The sequence below is a fragment of the Mustelus asterias genome, chromosome 4 (assembly GCF_964213995.1).
Source record: "Mustelus asterias chromosome 4, sMusAst1.hap1.1, whole genome shotgun sequence".
Classification (NCBI taxonomy): Eukaryota; Metazoa; Chordata; class Chondrichthyes; order Carcharhiniformes; family Triakidae; genus Mustelus; species Mustelus asterias.
This window is the reverse complement of record NC_135804.1, coordinates 141,451,198-141,470,479: the sequence shown is the minus strand read 5'-3', so window position 1 is coordinate 141,470,479 and position 19,282 is coordinate 141,451,198. Positions and strand designations below refer to the sequence as shown.

General features: G+C 46.7%; 1 protein-coding gene across 1 annotated transcript in view; it reads right to left on the bottom strand.

The window, feature by feature from the left end:
• ophn1 (oligophrenin 1) overlaps positions 1 to 19,282 on the bottom strand; it is a 198,813-nt gene that overhangs the window by 83,075 nt on the left and 96,456 nt on the right. The window contains exons 9-13 of the mRNA XM_078211848.1: positions 19,045 to 19,145; positions 13,247 to 13,329; positions 11,381 to 11,459; positions 233 to 266; positions 68 to 130 (exon numbers count right to left, since the gene is read on the bottom strand). Coding sequence (XP_078067974.1) covers positions 68 to 130; positions 233 to 266; positions 11,381 to 11,459; positions 13,247 to 13,329; positions 19,045 to 19,145 — 360 coding nt within the window. The remainder of the gene's footprint in view (positions 1 to 67; positions 131 to 232; positions 267 to 11,380; positions 11,460 to 13,246; positions 13,330 to 19,044; positions 19,146 to 19,282) is intronic.

Below are 19,282 nucleotides of genomic sequence, written 5' to 3'. Positions count from 1 at the left end.
TTAGAACGCTGGCTACAGATTCTATTGGGTTTTATTCCTAATGGGAACAGAAATCTAATTTCCCCACCTTTGGTCTCCACGGCATTAATACATCTCTTCACAAACTTTAAGCCAAGTTCGTTCAGTTGCACTGTGCAAGAAAAGAATTAAAACAATGAGGATTCACAATTAATCTCATAACAGTGCGGAATATCAAAATGGCCAAAGTAAACAAAAAGAGAGTGTCACGTACTTTGCTCTGGTTTCGCGTTCGGTGTGATGTAGATCTGGAAATCAGAAGCAGAGAAACAAGAGGCGGTTAATACCGAAAAGATCCTCCCTCAACACATTAATATCTCCCCACTCTTTCCCATCTACTCTCTTTACAGCCAAGGATGAATAGTCCTCCTCAGCATCAGCTTCATGGAATCACAGAATCCCTACAGTCCAGAAAGAGGCCATTCGGCCCATCGAGCCTGTACCGGCAACAATCCCACCCAGGTTCTATCCCTGTAACCCCACATATTTACCCTAGTTCCCCTTGACACCATGGGACAATTTAGCACGGCCAATCAACCTAACCTGCGCATCTTTTGACTGTGGGAGGAAACCGGAGCACCCAGAGGAAACCCACACAGACACGGGGAGAACGTGCAGGCTCTGCAAAGACAGTCACCCAAGCCAGGAATCGAACTCGGTTCCCTGGCGCTGTTAGGCAGCAGTGCTAACCACTGTGCCATCGTGCTGCCCCAAAGCTTGGACAATGAGAGCTGACAACCTTTGTGGCTGTGGAGGGTTTTATCCTCAGATGAAGACTCTTTCCAGTTTGGATCACTCTCTGAAATATGGGACATCTAGCTTCCCTATCCAAGGGCACCAGGACCATCCCTCACTCAACATCGCCAGCTGTGACCAACTAGCCCGTCAGTGGCCGAGTTCAAAGCTGGATCATTAGAACTGGAGTAGGCCATTCAGCCCCTCTAATCTGGATGGAAAAAAGAGACTTTTCATCACCAGACGAGTGACAGTGTGGAGTCCGATTATGATAAAAGTGGCTATCGTCTGCAGGCAGACATAAACTAGGATCATACAGAACATTCCAGAAGTGATCAAAGCAACAAAAGAGAAGGGGACCCAGGACTTGTGCTGGGACCATGCCTTTTACATCCACAGGGTGTTTTAAAGCATTTCACAACCAAATTTAAACACCAGCCCATCTCTACACAGCAAGATCCCACACAATGCAACAAGAAAATCTGCTTTTGGTAGTCGCAGTTCTGGGAGGAATATAAACCAAGATGCTCAGCTGTTTGTAAAACAATTTATTATTGTCACATGTATTAGCATACAGTGAAAAGTATTGTTTCTTGCGCGTCAAGACGACAAAACATACCGTTCATAGATTACTTAGGGGAGAAGAAAAGGAGAGTGCAGAATATAGTGTTACAGTCATAGCTAGGGTGTAGAGAAAGAGCAACTGAATATGTAACAGGTCCATTCAAAAGTCTGATGGCAGCAGGGAAGAAGCTGTTCTTGAGTCGGTTGGTACGTGATCTCAGGCTTGTGTATCTTTTTCCCGACGGAAGAATTTGATTTAATTTATTATCGTCACATGTATTGGGATACAGTGTAAAGTATTGTTCCTTGAGCTACACAGACAAAGCATACTGTTCATAGAGAAGGAAAGGAAAGGGTGCAGAATGTAGTGCTAGGGCGCAAGAGATTGAATTAGAGCATTGTTACAGAGTTTAAAAGAGAGTTTTAGAAGCATAGAACAAGAGTAAAGTATAGAATTAGCGGGTAAGCTGGGCACAGCTCGCAAGAAGTCGCCACACTCCGGCGCCATCTTGAAGAGAGTATGTCCGGGGTGCATGGGGTCCTCGATTATGCTGCTTTGACGAGGCAGCGGGAAGAGTAGACAGAGTCAATGGATGGGAGGCTGGTTTGCGTGGTGGATTGGGCTGTAGTTTCTTGCGGTCTTGGGCAGAGCAGGAGCCATACCAAGCTGTGGCACATCCGGGAAGGATGCTTTCTATGGTGCATCTGTAAAGTTGGTCAGAGTCATAGCAGACATGCCACATTTCCTTAGCCTCCTGAGGACGTAGAGGCGTGGATGAGCTTTCCTAACTATAGTGTTTTGTAGTGATGTTGGTAGAGGGATAAATATTGGCCATAAATGTTCTCCTTTGAATAGTTCCATGCGATCTTTGATTTGATTTATTGTGACATGTATTGGAATACAGTGAAAAATATTGTTCCTTGCGTGCTGTACAGACAAAGCATATTGTACATAGAGTACATAGGGGGAGAAGGAAAGGATAGGGTGCAGAATATAATGTTGCAGTTATAGTTAGGGTAAAGAGAAAGATCAGCTTAATATAAGGTAGGTCCATTCAAAAGTCTGATGGCAGCAGGGAAGAAGCTGATCTCGAGTCGGTTGGTACGTGTCCTCAGACTTTTGTATCTTTTTCCCGACAGAAGAAGGTGGAAGAGAGAATGTCTGGGGTGTGTGGGGTCCTTGATTATGCTGCTGCTTTTCCGAGGCAGTGGGAAGGGTAGACAGAGTCAATGGATGGGAGGTTGGTTTACGTGATGGACTGGGCTACGTCTACAACCCTTTGTAGTTCCTTTTGCATCCACTGAAAAGGCGAACACGTCTTTGACTTAAAGCCTCATTCAAATGATACTTCCAACACTCACAGACAGTGTCCTGTCTTATAGTGGCTGCTGCTGAATCAAATTAACATTCAGCAGTGTATTGTGTGGAATCTTCACACAACACCTTTAATGGATTAACCTTACAGCCTAGAGTCGCTCCACATTGAACAACATGGAGAGTTGACCTTTGAGTCAATCCAAGACAACTCAGGCTTCTCCTGATTTGATTTATTATCGTCACATATATTGGGATACAGTGAAAAGTATTGTTTCTTGCACGCTATACAGACAAAGCATACCATTCATAGAGGAGGAAAGGAATGGGTGCAGAATGTAGTGTTACAGTCCTAGCTAGGGTGTAGAGATGCTGGCGTTGGACTGGGGTGGGCACAGTAAGAAGTCTCACCACACCAGGTTAAAGTCCAAAAGGTTTATTTGGAATCACCAGCTTTCGGAACACTGTGTCTCATCTGGTGAAAGAGCAGCGCTCCAAAAGCTCATGATTCCAAATAGACTTGTTCTTACTTTAACCTGGTGTTGTGAGGCTTCTTACTGAGTCATAGCTAGGGTGTAGAGAAAGATCAACTTAATATAAGGTAGATCCATTCAAAAGTCCGATGGCAGCAGGGAAGAAGCTGTCCTGGAGTCGGTTGGTACGTGATCTCAGACTTTTGTATCTTTTTCCCAATGGGAGAAGGTGGGAGGGAGTATGTCCGGGGTGCGTGGGGTCTTTGATTATGCTGGCCACGTTTCCGAGGCAGCGGGAAGTGTGGATGAAGTCAATGGATAGGAGGCTGGTTTTCGTGATGGACTGGGCTTCGTTGACAACCCTTTGTAGTTGCGATCTTGGACAGGGCAGGAGCCAAACATGTTGAAACTTGCAATCATAATGATCAGCTATGAATAAGCAAGACTCTAAACCAGGGTTTCACATCAAACAGGAACATTGCCTCAAGTTTGTTCAATAGTTTCTGTATTTGGAGTGGTTGGCTACAGACTGCATGCAAGGTTGAGCTATTAAATAGCTTACTGTCAGAAAGCTAGCAATAATTATTTTCCAGTCTTGCAAAAAAAATCTCCCCGTGGAACTGGATGCAAACTATTCATCGTACTTTTCCAACTCTTCCATTAGGGAATGTCGGCAGAGAGCCCCACTGCTTCCCTCATCTGCAGAAGGGGTCCTTCTGTGTAGTCTTGTCTTGGTTATACAAAGCAGATTTTTTTTTTTAAGTGTATGTGTTACAGGCCAACATTCCACATTAGAGACACATTCTGGGAATCAATCATGGGTCTGTAACCAGCACACTCGCATGCTTTCTCTTCAGATGGTTTTTTGGAGCTGCAGCCAGATGCACTACGATTCCAATGGAGAGCGCAGACCCGCCAGAATGCTGTAATGAGACCTACTTTAGGTTTTAACGGGCTGTTAATATTGGATTGCAAAGAAGCATTTTTGATTAAACCTCCTGGCTCACTCCAGTACATTACTGGATTTATTACAGTACCAGCCCCTCCACAGTGACTCCGTCTGCTCACACAGTTCAGACGAGGTGGTAAACCAAGGGGGGATGGGGGGGGGAAAAAGAGGTTGATGCAAATCTCTCTCCTTTTCGCACGCACAAAAATCCCTATTCCCACGGGCAGCACGGTGACACAGTGGGTTAGCACTGCTGCCTCACAGCACCAAGCACTCAGGTTCAATTCCAACTTGGATCACTGTCTGTGTGGAGTCTGCACGTTCTCCCCATGTCTGCGTGGGTTTCCTCCAGGTGCTCTGGTTTCCTCCCACAGCCCGCTGGTTAGAGTGCATTGGTCATGCTAAATTCGCCCTCAGTGTACCCGAATAGGTGCCGGATTGTGGTGACTTGGGGATTTTCACACTAACTTCATTGCAGTGTAAATGTAAGCCTACTTGTAACACCAGTAAATAAGCTTTCAAACACAAACTGAGAAACTACGTTTTAAACTCCTCACATTTTTAAAGAATAAAATTTATGGGGGAGGGGAGAAAATGGGTGGAGTTCTGTGGAGGTGACAGAGGTCATGCCAACGAGCCAATCAGGCAGTGGAGACCCCAATGGCGGGCATTTGCCTGAGAACAAGAGCTTTGGTGGGGGGGGGGGGGGGGTGGAAGAGGGGGACTGCGGAGGACCCCTGCCTTCCAAGAGTCATCACCAGAATGGCTGCTGCCAAAACAACAGCCACTGGAGGCCCAGGACTGAGGAGCGACCCCCGCCATTGGGTAAGTATTGGCAGGAGGCATTTCACTGGATGGGGTCATCAGGTAGTTGGGGCGTGGGTACAGTGTCGACAGCAACGCAGAGGGGTGGTGACCAGCATTACCTCAGCACCCCACCCCCACCCTTTCCAGATATTGGGTCCCTTAGTCAGGCAGGGAGAGTCTTTGAACAAGTGATTCCACACCCACACCCCCTCCCCTGCCCCCTTCCCCAGGAGGGGACAAGCAGCTCTCACAGGGCTGGACGGTCCGAGGCTGGGTCAGTGCCTGTGGCAGTGGGATCAGGTCCCTTCGCTGGTCATTTATTGTCCACTTAAAGACCCTTAACTGGTGGTGGGTCAGGAAGGCCAATGGTCAACCTTAATCAGGGTGGAGGTGCCCCTCCCCCCCCTCTAATTAAACCACTGGACAGGACAGAGGTTTCTGCCCAATATTTTCAAAGGATAAAAGTTCGAGACAATTCTAGGAGTATACCTTGCAGAACCTGCACTAAAATCCACTCAGTTTGAGTTCTCAGTGACCTCGTGTTAAGTGAGAAGTTTGACAAAAATGAGCCACTGCCCAGGTGTAGCATCTACACTGAAGTCCAGTCGGAATTCTATTGCTGTAAACCAGTGAGGGAATGTGAATGGTCCACACAACACTCTGCTCTGATGCTGGGGACAAACACCTGACCTCAAAAACATCCAGTAAATTGAGTTTTGACAAATCCAGTGCCCTGCAGGACAGGTGTGGCCGTCGCTGAAGGCGAGAGCAGGAAGCTGGGACACACGAGTGCCCAGAGACTAGTTTCCACCCTGAATGGTTCAGCGGGTCAAAACAACGTCCTGAGACTGAATGATCCACTTAAAAGAAACTCCCAGGTTTGGTCAAGGTGTCAGTAAAGGTTGAGTGAGTGACGCACTCACCTCCAAGGCAGGAGGTTACGAGTTCAAAACCCACTCCAGAATCCAGACCGAGACTCCAGCACAGTCCTGAGAAGTAGCTACACCAGAGATACCGGCTTTTGAATGAGTGTAAAAACCAAGGTCCCATTTACCCCTCAGGGGGATGCAATAGATCGAAGAGGAGGAGCAGGGAGGCTATCCCTTCCCCCCCCCCCCGCCGCGTATCCTCAACTGGAACAACTGGATCCTCAACTGGAACAACTGGATCATCCCATCATTGCTCTTTGCAGTTTCCTTCCACGTGCTGATTGGCTGTGGTGTTTCCTGCATTATGATTGGTTCCAGGAATGAGGGACTTGTTACATCGATCGATTGGAGAAATGGGGCCGTTCTCCTTGGCTAAGAGGAGATTTGATTGAGGTGTTCAAAGTGATGAGAGGTCTGGACAGAGTAGAGGGGGAGAAGAACGTTCCCATTGGTGGAAGGATGGAGAACTGGAGGACACAGATTTCAACAATCGCCAAAAGGCAACAACAGCGACACGAGGAAAAAATATTCTTTAAAAATATTGCTGAAAGAGAGATAGATGGGTCGCCGAAGCTTTTCATCTTGCACTCATCGGGACAAAGACAAGAATGTCAAATTTCAAAGGACCACAACAAAAACATTTTGTTTTTTTCTCCACGCACAGTGAGTGGTTAGGATCTGGAATGCGCTGCCTGAGACTGTGGTTGAGGCGCATTCAATTGGGAATCAGATAATTATCTGAAGAGAAAAAAAATCTGTATTGTTACAGAGAAAGGGTGGGGGAGTGAGAGAGATAGAGAGAGTTGCTCATGTTGCGAGTTATCAAAGACGCAAAGGACCGCCTTCTATGCTACGACCATCCTGTGGCTCTGCATCGTCTGTGAACACAAGTGACGACACTTCAAAGAAAAGCAGCAGAAAAAGACTTGGGGGCATCGTAAGAATGTGAAACAGGGCTCCGGCTGCCCCTCTCCCCTCCACTTCCCCCTCCCCCAAAAGCTGTTCAGTACCTCCTGCTGGAATATGTGTGTTTACAGATGTTGGGTGGAACATCAATGGGAGCTGAGTAACCAGATGTTTATCACCTGGGTGTGATCTCTGGGAGGAGAAACGTGGGGAGTTACAGGAACCTGTGGCACTAATATTCTCCCCCACCCCCTCCCCCTCCCCCTGCATTATTTGGAGAGGGATGAGTTTGTTTGGGAATGTTTTCATTGGAATTTATGATTGTGCAACACAGGCAGTGCTATTCTCACTATGCACAGCTGGTTACGCTAATTAGGACCAGTTCCCTTGGCCTCATTGGAAACCTATTCATGTCTATCATCCTGTGCCAACTGCCCGCTGCATTTGGGTGCTGATGGAGAGGGCAGCAGAGGCGTGAGAAAGAAGGCAGAAGCAGGTTAGAATTTGCCCCCAGAAAACCACCATCCGCCGCTACATCAAAATAAAAATAAAAAACTGTGCTTCCTATCGAGTTCCATTCTCCTGAAGGATCTTAAACACACAGATGCATCGGTGGTGTTGGCATGAGCAGGTTCTTTGATGGAGACTTTAAGCACAATTTCAAAAGTAACCAGCTCCAGGCAGTGCGAGAAGATTCCCTTTCCTCCCACTGAGACAGAGATCAGGGATGGATTTTCAGTAAAAACAGTTTCATGTGATGTTGGGGAATCCAATGAAAGAGCAACTCAAACATCCGGTTAGCAACAGAATTGCAGTGGCGCACCTGAGACAGTAGGTGGCAGCAATGACCCATTTTTCACTCAGTAGCTTTCTCTCTCTCTCACACACACACACACACACACACACACACAGCCTCAAACTGCAGAAACTGAGTAAGAAATAATTAAAATCAGAGATTACTGGAAACTGCAAGTGGAAGGGGAATGTGTTCTTCCACCTTGCTCCATGTGAAAGTTCCCCCAACTCTTCTCAAATCCACACAATTTCTGCATCATTTATCAACCCTGGAAGATAAAGTAAATAAACTCACTCCTGCACCACCTCTGAGCCAATGTGGGCCACTAGGCCAAAAAATCTGAAGTGCCACAATAGTTTTCCATGTTCCCTGTGAGAAGTGGTTAGCACTGCTGCCTCACAGCACCAGGGACCCCGGTTCAATTCCCGGCTTGGGTCACTGTCTGTCTGTAGTTTGCACATTCTCCCCGTGTCTGCGTGGGTTTCCTCCGGGTGCTCCAGTTTCCTCCCACAGTCCGAAAGGTGCATTGGCCGTGCTAAATTCTCCCTCAGTGTACCCGAACAGGCGCTGGAGTGTGGCAACTCAGATTTTCACAGTAACTTCATTGCAGTGTTAATGTAAGCCTACTTGAGACTAATAAAAAATAAATAAATAATAAAGGAGTGGGGAAGTGGAGGTGTTACCCATCCCACTGCAAACGTCACTGTGTTTAACATCTGGGGGGAATCTTACCGTCCCGCCCATTGTGGGAATCATAGTGGACAGGGGCAAACCGTGTAAAGGTCCGCTGACCTCAGGTGGGACTTTCCAGTCTTGGGGCGAGCGTGGCTGGAAAATCCCACCCTCCGTGTTGAAAAGCCCCCCCTAGCTATAAGGGCAAGTACAGCAATGTGTGCGTTTGGTTTCCCAGTGCTTTACCTACATTAAGTGGGCGTTGCGGAAAAGCACTTGGTTTTGTAGGAACAATGACCTAGCTGCTTTTATACAGTGCATGTTTTAAACTTTACCTCAATGGAAACTTCTACTTTTATTAACCTGGATTTGGACGATGTAGAGTCATAGTCATAGAGTCATACAGCAAGAAAAGGCCCTTCGGCTAATCCAGTCATCTCCAAATGATATCAGATTAGTATTTAATCACCAAAATATAGGAATACGTTGGTCCTGATTTTACAGCCACAAATTTGGCATCTCCTCCCCCCCCCCCCCATCCCCCATGGAGAAAAGAATGGAGAATGATAGGCTTCCCAAGCTCCTCAGCCAACCAATCAGCACTCCTTTTCTCCTGTAGTATAAATTGTTGCGATCGTTTGAAATTTGCCATTCTTGCATTTGTCCAATGATGGCCATGAAACCACTGTCGATTGTCGTAAAAACGCACCTGGTTCACTAATGTCCCTTACCTGGCCTGGCCAGTACTCGACTCCACAATGCCTGTCCACCATCTACAAGGCACAGGTCAGGAGTGTGATGGAATACTTTTAAATTTAAGTTTATTTATTAGTGTCACAAGTAGGTTTACATTATCACTGCAATGAAGTTACTGTGAAAATCCCCTAGTCGCCACACTCCGGTGCCTGTTCGGGTACACTGAGGGAGAATATAGCACGGCCAATGCACCTAACCAGTCTAACTAGTCTTTCGGACTGTGGGAGGAAACCGGAGCACCCAGAAGAATCCAATTGAGACACGGGGAGAATGTGTAGACTCCGCACAGACAGTGACCCAAGCCGGGAATTGAACCTGGTTCCCTGGCGCTGTGAGGCAGCAATGCTAACCACTGTGCCACCGTACTCATCACTTGCCTGGATGAGTGCAGCTCCAACAACACTCGAGCAGCTCAAACCCATCCACCAGCTTAAACATCAACTCCCTCCATGACCGAGGTACAGTGGCAGCACCGTGTGCCACCTACCAGATGCACTGCCGCAAATCGCCAAGGCTTCTTCGACAGCACCTTCCAAAGTACGAACTCAGCCACTTAGGAGGACAAGGGCAGCAAAGGCTTAGAAACACCCCCCACCTTCAACGTCTCCGGTCACTCACCATTGTGACTTAGAACTATTTCATTATTTCTTCACTGTTGCTGGGTCAAAATCCTAGAATTCACCTCCTAACAGCACTGCGGATGTACTGATACCAATGGACTGCAGCAGTCAAGAAGGTAGCTCTCTATCACCTTCTCAAGGGCAATTAGGGATTGGTAATAAATGCTGGTTTAACCGGCGACTCCCACATCCCATGAGCTATTTTTATTGTACCGAGTCCCATTCACCAATCACCCCGGTACTCACTGACCTACACTGGCTCCTGGTTAAATAAATCACAATTTTAAAATTCTCGCCCTTTTTTCAAATCATTCAGTTCTGTTCCGATTTGTCTCGAGATAAGCAAGGAGGGAAGTTATACTGTCGCCTCCGGATGGCAAGTTACAATTAAGATTGATTCTCAACAAGATGGCAAAAAGTTTGGGATTTCCCCAACCACTGCGGCCGCTGTGAAAAGTTCTGCTTTTTAACGTGAAGTCCAAGCAGATTCCCAGACCAAATACATTTACTGGAGCCTCTCTCCTCACACGGTTCTGTGCCAAGCCAGTGAAAGAAACAATAAATAGGAGCCAGAATAAGGCCATTCTGTCCTTAGAGCCTGCTCCAATGCTCAGAACTCCCAGGGTTCTGTACGGTCCGCGTTACATTCAGTTACGAAGTCTCACAACACCAGGTTAAAGGCCAACAGATTTATTTGGAATCACGAGCTTTCGGTGAGTCCTGATGAAGGGGCAGCGCTCCGAAAGCTCGTGATTTCAAATAAACCCGTTGGACTTTAACCTGGTGTTGTGAGACTTCTTACTGTGCCCATCCCAGTCCAACGCCGGCAACTCCACATCATGACATTCAGTTAAGCGATTCTAAAATGAGCTCTAAAATTTTGGAATCCTTTGTAATGTGTGTCAGAAGTTGAATACGCTGTTATTTAATTGCTGATTTTCCACATTCCTGAATGAGATGCTGTGTCAATATGATGTGCAAGTTGATTATTCCACATTACCCAGTATATACCTCAGCAGTGCAAGGGTAGATAGCATTAATTGTATGTTAATTATGCTGTTAAAGTACGGTGAACAGCGTTGTTTAATTAAGTACGTCGAGTACATATAAATAGGCGACTACCATGACTGATGGGCACCACGGTGCGAGAGTGCTTCATTCGTCCCCAAAACGACATTTTACTTTGGTTCGACAAGGTTCCTTTAAAATTCAGTTTGTTACATTGCCCAAGGAGCTTGGAATTGGTTTAATTGGACTTTTTATTTTCCAATTGGTTAATTTGTAAAATTTGCTTTACTGCTGCTCAAAAGAGAGAATAAATAGGTGACAGCGATTCAAGATGGCGGCAGCTCACCACCACCTTCTCAAGATGGCGGCAGCTCACCACCACCTTCTCAAGATGGCGGCAGCTCACCACCACCTTCTCAAGATGGCGGCAGCTCACCACCACCTTCTCAAGATGGTGGCAGCTCACCACCACCTTCTCAAGGGCAACGAGGGATGGGCAACAAATGCTGGCCAGCCAGCGACGCCCATGTCCCACGAATGTATTAAAAATATATTCTTTTAGTAAAGAGAAGCTCTGTGAGATGGTCTTAACTTCACCAATCGGTTTGGATTCTAATAACAGAGAGTCGACCTCCACTAGCTCAGTTAAGTTCACTGACGGGGTCTGTTGAAAAAGCTGGAATTTTAACAGCACTGGAAGGATTCTCGGAACATTTCCCTGCGCCACTGCCTGGAATAATAGTGAGTTCCGTGAAAGGGGGCAGCGTGGAGATGCAATACAATCAATTTTTATAAAATGAACACAGCAAACAGCTTATGGCCAGATACTCACTGGCTCTTTGCCATCCATTGCTTCAATCCATAAGCTTCTATTGGCTTCTGAGAGAGCCTGGAGTGTGACAGGACCTTGCCTGTGAAAGGAAGATTTGTTAAGAATTTACGAGATGAAACACTTGCCTTCAGATTTCACAACCTCCAGACATCTCAACTTGCTCCCTAGCCAACGAAGTACTTGAGCAGTGAAGGGTCATCACTGTTGTAAATGTAGGAAACGCAGCAGGGATTCTGAGCACAACACGCTCCCACAAAGAGCTGCGTCAATAATCTGTTTCTCATCTGGTTGAGGGATAAACATCGGCCGGGACTGTGGGTTGAACTGTCCAGCTCTTTAAGGCAGTGCTGCGAAAACCTTTGCATCTCTTTGAGATGGCAGATGAGGGCAGCACGGTGGCACAGTGGTTAGCACTGCTGCCTCACAGCACCAGGGGCCCAGGTTCAATTCTGGCCTCGGGTCACCGTCTGTGTGGAGTTTGCACGTTCTCCCCGTGTCTGCGTGGGTTTCCTCCGGGTGCTCCGGTTTCCTCCCACAGTCCAAAGATGTGCGGGTTAGGTTGATTGGCCGTGCTAAATTGCCCCTTAGAGTCCCAAAATGTGTTGGTTAGGGGGATTAGCAGGGTAAACATGTGGGGTTACGGGGATAGGGGTTGGGTGGGGTTGCTGTTGGTGCAGGCTCGATGGGCCAAATGGCCTCCTTCTACACTGTAGGGATTCTATGAGGCTTCAGCTTAACATCTCGCCTCAAGGATGGCACCTTTGACACTGCAGCACTCCCTCAGCACTCTGCTGAAGAGTGTCGGCCTAGGTATGGTGCTCAAGCCTGCGGAGTGGGACTCAAACCCACAATCTTCTGACTCGGAGGAGATTGCCACAGCTGAAAGGGTATATTTTCCAGTTTGTTAACAGCATTGCTTCTCTAACAGACTCTCAGACACTCTGCTCATCATTAGGCTAACAGCCGGAGATGTGACAGTGCGAAAAGATAAGAGTACCATCTGCCGTGCCCCATTTTGGGGGAGGTGGGTTGGATTCAAAAAAAAAAAAGGAGGACTCGCAAACCACAACCATCAATCTTTCCTGTTGGTCAGAGATTTACATTCTAGCTCTCAAGCCAGAGATTTTAATCCAAAGTGGTTTGAGAGTGGTTTGGGCGGCACGGTAGCACAGTGGTTAGCACTGCTGCTTCACAGCTCCAGGGACCTGGGTTCGATTCCTGGCTTGGGTCTGTGTGGAGTTTGCACATTTTCCTCGTGTCTGCGTGGGTTTCCTCCGGGTGCTCCGGTTTCCTCCCACAGTCCAAAGATGTGCGGGTTAGGTGCATTGGCCATGCTAAAATTGCCCCTTAGTGTCCTGAGATGCGTAGATTAGAGGGATTAGCGGGTAAAATATGTAGGGATATGGGGGTAGGGCTTGGGTGGGATCGTGGTCGGTGCAGACTCGATGGGCCGAATGGCCTCTTTCTGTACTGTAGGGTTTCTATGATTCTAGATGGAACACCATGTTTCCCTTCAAGATAGAGAAGCCCCCAACAGCTACAGAGATCAAAGGGACAGGAAGACCATGGGTGAGGCAGGGGTGGGGGGGGGGAAAGAGCATTCATCTTCCAGGTCTTCAACCAGGTGGGGACCAGGACATAAGCTTCCCATCCATACACACAGCACTGACGCTGACTGACAATTGTTCAGGATTGATTGGCGATTGCAACACCATGATTACAGGCTTAAAAAAGCAGAACATTAAGTCAAAACCTCAGTGTGTTAAATATTTCATTGTCACTGCTGTCATTCTGAACAACAGCAATCTTCAACTTTCTGAAGCAACTTTTAACAGTTTTTATCCCGAGCAGTAATTATTCCTTTACCTCTCAAATATCTCGATGTCAAAGCAGAATCGTTTGTCGATGGATTCGGATTTCCTCCTAATGCAGGACTTCAGTTTAAATTCCTGGACAAAGGTACAGATGGAAGACTCGATTACAGTTCCAACGGTGCTATTTTTTTTGGGAACAATTGTTTTCCTTGCGAGCCCTTGCGAGTCTGAAGCCCAGGACCAACCATGCAGCAACAACTTGCATTGAAATAGCACCTTTAAACCATCCCAGGTCACTTCACAGGAACGCGATCAGACTGAGGTCAACACTGAGCCTGAGGAAGAGGCACGGGGACATTTGAGAAAGTGGCAGCTTTTATAAGAGGATCTGAAAGGGGAGAGAGGGTTTAGTGAGGGAATTGCTGAGTGTGCGGACCGTGGCAGCTGAAGGCACGGCGAAAATCAGGAACGCTCAAGAGGCCGGAATTGAAGGAGCTCAGATTCCGCGGAATAAAGCCAGGCAGGAGGGGGAGGAGGGGAGGCATTGGAGGGATTGGAGTGCAAAAAATGTTTTTTTTTTAAAAAAAGAGACATTAATAGACTGAAAGCCAAAGTGAGTCAGTGATGGCACGTGGACAGTTACTCACAGTCGGAGCTCCTGCTTTTGATGCATCGTGTCGTGGTGGTGGGGGTGGTGGTGGTGGTGGGGGGATGGGGGTGCGGGGTGGGGGTGCGGGCAGTTAGAAGCAAAACACTTCCCTCAAGAGAAAGGGGAAAATAACCCCTCCTGGAACAACTCGATTAAAACAAGGCATTCCACAAATGAAAAATCTCTTTCTCATTTGCAAAATGGATACCGTTTATCAGGATCCCCAGATTTCCCCTCACTGGATAGATGATGAGGAGAAAGGACAGTGAACAATGTCAGCTTTAGTGGCTTCCACAAGTTAAAACTGGAAGCTGAGTGACACCTGGCACATCAGATCTCCTGAGGAATGTCGTCACATGCCTTTAAAACGATAGCAGCGTGACGTCACTAGAAAGGAAGTGTGTCATGTGACCCAATTTAGTTTCACTTTTGCTTTTAAGCAGAGCACAGCGCACACAGCCCTGCTGCTGATGTCTTCAAGCTTTCTATCTACGAGTTTGCATTTCGGGGTAAACTCTAAGTTATCGCTTCCGCGTGTTCTCCACAGAATGTTCCACTGATCAGCAATGACTTCTCTGCATGCAGCAAAACCGTAATGAGGAATGGAATGGAGAGCAGCCGCAAATACTGATTCAGTATCTGAGCAGCCTCCGAGCGCAGATAGCGAATACTCAATTCACCGAGTTCTCTCAACGGACCCTCACAGAACACCAGGTCAACGCCTTAACATTGCTGCTTGTACACAGTCTCCACTCTGTCCCTGCAGAGTCCATTCCTAACAGTGACCAAAGCTCATAGAATATAATCTATCAAAGGAATGAGGGAGGCATTGGCTAAGGTAGACTGGGAGCAAAAACTTTATGGTGGGACAATTGAGGAATAGTGGAAGACTTTCAAAGCGATCTTTCCCAGTGCTCAGCAAACTTATACACCAGTGATAAGGAAGGACTGTAGAAAAAGAGATAATCAACCATGGATTTCTAAGGAAATAAAGGAGGGTATCAAATTGAAAGAAAATGCATCCAAAGTGGCAAAGATTAGTGGGAACCGAGAGGATTGGGACATCTTTAAAGGTCAGCAGAAAGCCACGAAAAAAGCTATAAAGAAAAGTGAGATGGATTATGAGAGTAAACTAGCTCAGGATATAAAAACAGATTGCAAAAGTTTCTACAAATATATAAAATGAAAAAAAAAGTGGCTAAAGTAAACTTTGGTCCTTTAGAGGATGAGAAGGGGGATGTAATAATTGGAAATGAGAAAATGGCTGAGGCATTGAACAGGTATTTTGTGTCGGTCTTCACAGTGGAAGACACAAATAACATGCCAAAAATTGATGACAGGAAGGCTATGGCAGGTGAGGATCTAGAAACTATCATTATCAGGAAAGAGGTAGTGTTGGGCAAGTTAATGGGGCTAAAGGTGGACAAGTCTCCTGGTCCTGATGGAATGCATCCCAGGGTATTAAAAGAGATGGTGGGAGAAATAGCAAATGCACTAGTGGTAATTTACCAAAATTCGCTGGACTCTGGGGTGGTTCCCGCAGATTGGAAAACAGCAAATGTGGCACCACTGTTTAAAAAAGGAGGTAGACAAAAGGCGGGTAACTATAGGCCGGTTAGCTTAACTTCTGTAGTAGGGAAAATGCTTGAATCTATCATCAAGGAAGAAATAGCAAGACATCTGGATATAAATTGTCCCACTGATAAGATGCAGCATGGGTTCATGAAGGGAAGGTTATGTTTGATTAATTTGGTGGAATTCTTTGAGAACATTACATGTGCAGTGAACAATGGGGAACCTGTGGATGTGGTGTATCTGGATTTCCAGAAGGCATTTGACAAGGTGTCGCACCAACGACTGCTACATAAGATAAAGGTGGACAGTGTTACGGGTAATGTATTAGCATGGATAGAGGATTGGTTAACTAACAGAAAGCAAAGAGTGGGGGTAAATGGGTGTTTTTCTGGTGACTAGTGGTGTGCCTCAGGGATCAGTATTGGGTCCGCAATTGTTTACGATTTACATAGATGATTTGGAGTTGGGGACCAAGTGTAGTGTGCCAAAATTCGCAGAAGACACTAAGATGAGTGGCAGAGCAAAGTGTGCAGAGGACGCTGAAAGCCTGCAAAGGGATATAGATAGTCAAAATGAGTGGGCGAGGGTCTGGCAGATGGAGTACAACGTTGGTAAATGTGAGGTCATCCATTTTGGTAGGAATAACAGCAAAATGGACTATTATTTAAATGGTAAAAAATTGCAGCATGCTGCTGTGCAGAGAGACCTGGGTGTCCTTGTGTAGGAATCTCAAGGAGTTGGTTTGCAGGTGCAGCAGGTAATTAAGAAGGCAAATGGAATTTTGTCCTTTATTGCTGGAGGGATGGAGTTTAAAAACAGCGAGGTTATGTTGCAGCTGTATAAGGTGCTGGTGAGGTCATACTTGGAGTACTGTGTATAGTATTGGTCTCCTTACTTGAGAAAGGATATACTGGCACTGGAGGGGGTGCAAAGGAGATTCACTAGGTTGATTCCGGAGTTGAGAGGGTTGGCTTGTGGAGGAGAGACTGAGTAGACTGGGGCTATACTCATTGGAATTCAAAAGAATGAGGGGAGATCTTATAGAAACATAAAAGATTATGAAGGGAATAGATAAGATAGAAGCAGGGAAGTAGTTTCCACTGGCAGGCGAAACTAGAACTAGGGGGCATGGCCTCAAAATAAGGGGAAGCAGGTTTAAGACTGAGTTGAGGAGGAACTTCTTCACACAAAGGGTTGTGAATCTGTGGAATTCCCTGCCCAGTGAAGCAGTTGAGACTACCTCATTGAATGTTTTTAAGGCAAGGATAGATAAATTTTTGAACAGTAAAGAAATTAAGGGTTACGGTGAGCGGGCAGGTAAGTGGAGCCGAGTCCACAAAAGGATCAGCCATGATCTTATTGAATGGCGGAGCGGGCTCGAGGGGCCAGATGGCCTACTCCTGCTCCTGGTTCTTATGTTCTTATGTAATCCCTACAGTGCAGAAAGAGGCCATTTGGCCCATCGAGTCTGCAACGAAAATAATCCTACCCAGGCTCTATCCCCATAATCCTATTTACCCCGCTAATCCCTCTAACCTACACAACCTTGGACACCAAGGAGCAATTTAGCATGGCCAATGCACCTAACCCGCACGTCTTTGGATTGTGGGAGGAAATCGGAACACTGGAGGAAACCCATGCAGATACTGGGAGAACGTGCAAACTCCACACAGACAGTGACCCAAGCTGAGAATCGAACCTGGGTTGCTGGCGCTGTGAGGCAGCAGTGCTTGCCACTGTGCCACCACGTCACTCCCGTGAGGCTCCTAACTGACAGGGCCGCATTCACCTCCCCTCCTTTGTCCCACATCCTCTTTTAGTCTTGGGACCATGGGGAAGATATTTCCCCCCATCCCTCCCAATCCAATCCCTCACCCCTGAGGTTCTACCTGTCTGTAGCCCCGAGATCCTGAAAGACTACAACAAAATTTCTCAAAATCTTTCTCCTAGTGCAAGAAAACTTAGCTTTTTAATCTCTCCTTGGGGGTAGGCACCAAGCAGATAACCTACTGCTGCCCCTTTACCCATGTGAAACTTGCCCTTCCTGTAATAAACTGACCAGAACCCACACAGCAGGTGCTCCATATGGAGATGAACCCGTGCCCTGTACAGACTTGGCATCACTGCCGGGGATTAACGGTCCACTTCCAACACAAACAAGATTCTACTCGAGTTAGTTACTGCTGGTACACATTGTCCCAACCACGTACTTAACCACAGATACCCCTTTTCCCGTGTGGTAAATTACTGACTAACTGTACAATTTGCAGTTCCACTGTTTATCCCTTGCCTCTTGCGGTTCTCAAGTCTGAAATCATCACATCTTTAAACACACAGGTTGGAGCTGACATTGAGCTCCAGGATTTGCTTCCCCAGGTGGGTAGTTTGAGTTTGAAAAATTTGCGCCTCACTGTCTCAGTGTCAGGGGGAACGCCCCCAGTGGTGCGAGCTATGCTGCAGGGGAACAGTTGCGGGGGAGTCAGGCCCCGCCATCCCCACAATTCAGATCAGAGGTGGTGACAGGAGCTGTTGAGTGTTGAGGGGGGCTGTTTACAAGGCCCGCTTCAGTTCTCTGGGATTTTATCCTAACTGTTTCATTAAATTTTAGCTCCTCTACCCATCACACTCCATGTCCGTCACCATCCCCACCCACAACTCCCAATGCCACCATGACCCCCCCATACCAACTTATTGCCAACCCACACTCTCCACCCACCCCTTACAACCTCCATGTCAACTTAATGTTGACTCATGCCAACCCACCACCTCCTATGGCTCTTAAACCCTCCATACCAACTCACTCAGTATCCACCATGGAAAGACCTCAGGAACCATGTTAAGATGAAATAAAATAGAGAGAGAGCACGCACGCGAGAGAGAGAGACAGAAAGAAAAAGAGAAAGAGGGAATGCAGGAGTAAGAATGGACACAGAGAACGAGAAAAGAGTGAGAAAGTGCTCAAGGGAGTGAGAAAGAGCATGGAGAGCAAAACGGAGGAGACAAAAAAAAAGGAGAGATATACTTGCATATAACACCTGTTCATTCACTCATCCTCTCCACTGTATTTGGGCTGGAGAGAAGGGCCAGGTGGACCACACTAGAAGCAGTGATGACCAGAGACAGATTCTGCTTGCTGCCTCATGCTCAATGTGTAACCTTCGTGACTCTGACAGCTTCAAATAATGAATTGCTTTTGGAATATCGTGGCATGTGACATATCGATCAGAGATTAAAAGAAAACTTCAAATGTTGGAAATCCAAAATAAAATGTAAAAAACAGTTAAAAAGGTAGAATACTGCAGATGCTGGAATCCAAAACAGAAAATGCTGGAAATTCTCAGCAGGTCTGACAGCATCTGTGGAGAGAGAATGGAGCCAACGTTTCGAGTCAGGATGATCCTTCGTCAGAGCTCAGAAGTTGCTGAAAACATGAATCAGCTTCAAAAGAGAGAGGGGAAAGAGTTAAAAATGTTTGGGTGGGAAATTGGCACACAAAACACTGGCTGGTTCTGAACTGATTGGTTATCACCTTTCCAACATTGTCAGCCATTCCAAATCTCTGTCACAGGATACATCGTGTTACCCGTTCTCCAACAATCTGGGCTCTATATCAATGCGATACTCACTTGCTTTATTCCAGGTTTTGGATCACAGGGGATCATGCTCAGAATTTTGGTGCCTTTCACATATCTGCAGTAGTACTTCACCCAGGAGAAGCCCAGCGCCCCTGTGGGAGAGTCAAGAACCAATTTTTTAAAAAACCCTGCACAACTAGAGAATCCATCTCATCATCACTCTACCACATCAGGTTTCCTAGGCAACAAGGCCTAGTCGTCAGCCAACTGCCCCATTCCCTCTCAACCA